The sequence below is a fragment of the Dendrobium catenatum genome, unplaced genomic scaffold (assembly GCF_001605985.2).
Source record: "Dendrobium catenatum unplaced genomic scaffold, ASM160598v2 original_scaffold_120025, whole genome shotgun sequence".
Lineage (NCBI taxonomy): Eukaryota > Viridiplantae > Streptophyta > Magnoliopsida > Asparagales > Orchidaceae > Dendrobium > Dendrobium catenatum.
In genome coordinates this window covers 1043-2460 of record NW_021438460.1, presented here as the reverse complement: position 1 = coordinate 2460, position 1418 = coordinate 1043, and the positions used below count along the sequence as shown (strand labels likewise).

At 41.5% G+C, this 1418-nt stretch overlaps 1 protein-coding gene across 1 annotated transcript; it reads right to left on the bottom strand.

Moving 5' to 3' along the window:
* Positions 1–49: 49 nt before the first annotated feature.
* On the bottom strand, positions 50–1126 carry LOC110107548 (cysteine-rich receptor-like protein kinase 10; the record flags this gene model as incomplete). Its single annotated transcript, XM_020837820.2, is given in 2 exon segments — positions 50–172; positions 310–1126. Coding segments are annotated over 2 exon segments (940 nt in total), but the record flags the coding sequence as incomplete, so codon positions are not given.
* Between the last annotated feature and the right edge of the window lie 292 nt (positions 1127–1418).

Here is a 1418-nt window from a genome sequence, read left to right as displayed (position 1 = left end):
GAAGGACAGGATTCGGATTCAAATGCAGAAAACGATGATAAAATCTTACTGATTGGCACAATGGATAAATTGACCTTCCTCAATAGAAGTAAAATGATAATTGCGAAACAGATCATCAATGCTACACCTTCTAAGATGACAACAATAAGCAAAGTTCTTTTTTTCATGCATTCTGCAGCACCATTTCAGCAAGAACAAAAATGCAACATTGATCATTGCAGATGAAAAATATGAAAAGAAAATTGGTTCATAATATCCCTAAACCCTAAATATAACTAAATTTAGTTCAAGATTTGAGACTAGAATCACCTTTTCCACCGGCGCTGACACTATCATTTTTAGTACCAACATCTGGAACAGAAAGCTCCGGCGAATCATTCTTCTCTAGCAAATTTTGATCGAAGAAAATATAAACCTCAAACCTCAGAAAACAACTGGATTGAAAAAACCTCCCCCCTCGCCTCGTGTAAGGCAGTCTCGGCACCGTCGATAACAAACACTGAAAGCAATCCTGACTCGACGCGTACCAAGCGCACCACACCATTCCATAAATCTTCTGATTCTGCGCATCACCGACATCAACCTCCCCCACCGCGAACTTCGTTGAGGTGGTCATCGACGCCTCCCACGCGATATGCACCATGAGCTCCACAACCCGCCGGATGAAATCGACCGGATTCGCCGATTGAATTTCATTAGGAATAATCCCTACAAGAATCTCGAATTCCTGAAACGAAAATTTCCTGTTGCTGTACCGAAGGATGCATAAATCCTGGTACACGGCGGCGGACATGCTCTGTCCGCAGTCATCGCTGGAGGCATTGCTCCGACCACCACCGGGGGCGGCCAGCTTGGAAGAGGAATATAGGAGACATGTTTCGCATGTAGTCCGATCGGCGTCTGGGCGGCACTGGGCGAAGCCAAATGCTCCAATCATGGAGAGATAGGAATAGTAAAGGGGGGATTGTGGCGTGGAGGCAATGGTTTTGGCAAGGATCTGGCGGACTTCAAATTCATAGCTGCTTGAAGACGTGTAGAGATCGCTGGAGCATTTGGTAAAGATGGCCTCCCGCTGTGATGCAGTTTTGGCAGTGAAGAGGAGGAGGAAGAAGAAAAGAAGATGCATGGCGGAGCAGAAGAGAAAAAAACCACAGGAGAGAAAAAAAGGATTCTTGGAGTTCTAAGAAGATTCCCAACAAAAAAATAACAAAATCAGATATCATTAAAAAGAAGCATGAGAGTGACTTCAGAATCAGTCTTCATCATCAGCTGAACAAGTCTTTCAATTGTGTTTTCAATAAAAAAAAATAATTATGTAGGATGGAGTTTTATAAGAAAAAAATTATAATAAAATATCCAATAATAATAATTATTCCGGATGAATTCAAATAATTTAAAAAATTATATTGAAATTAATA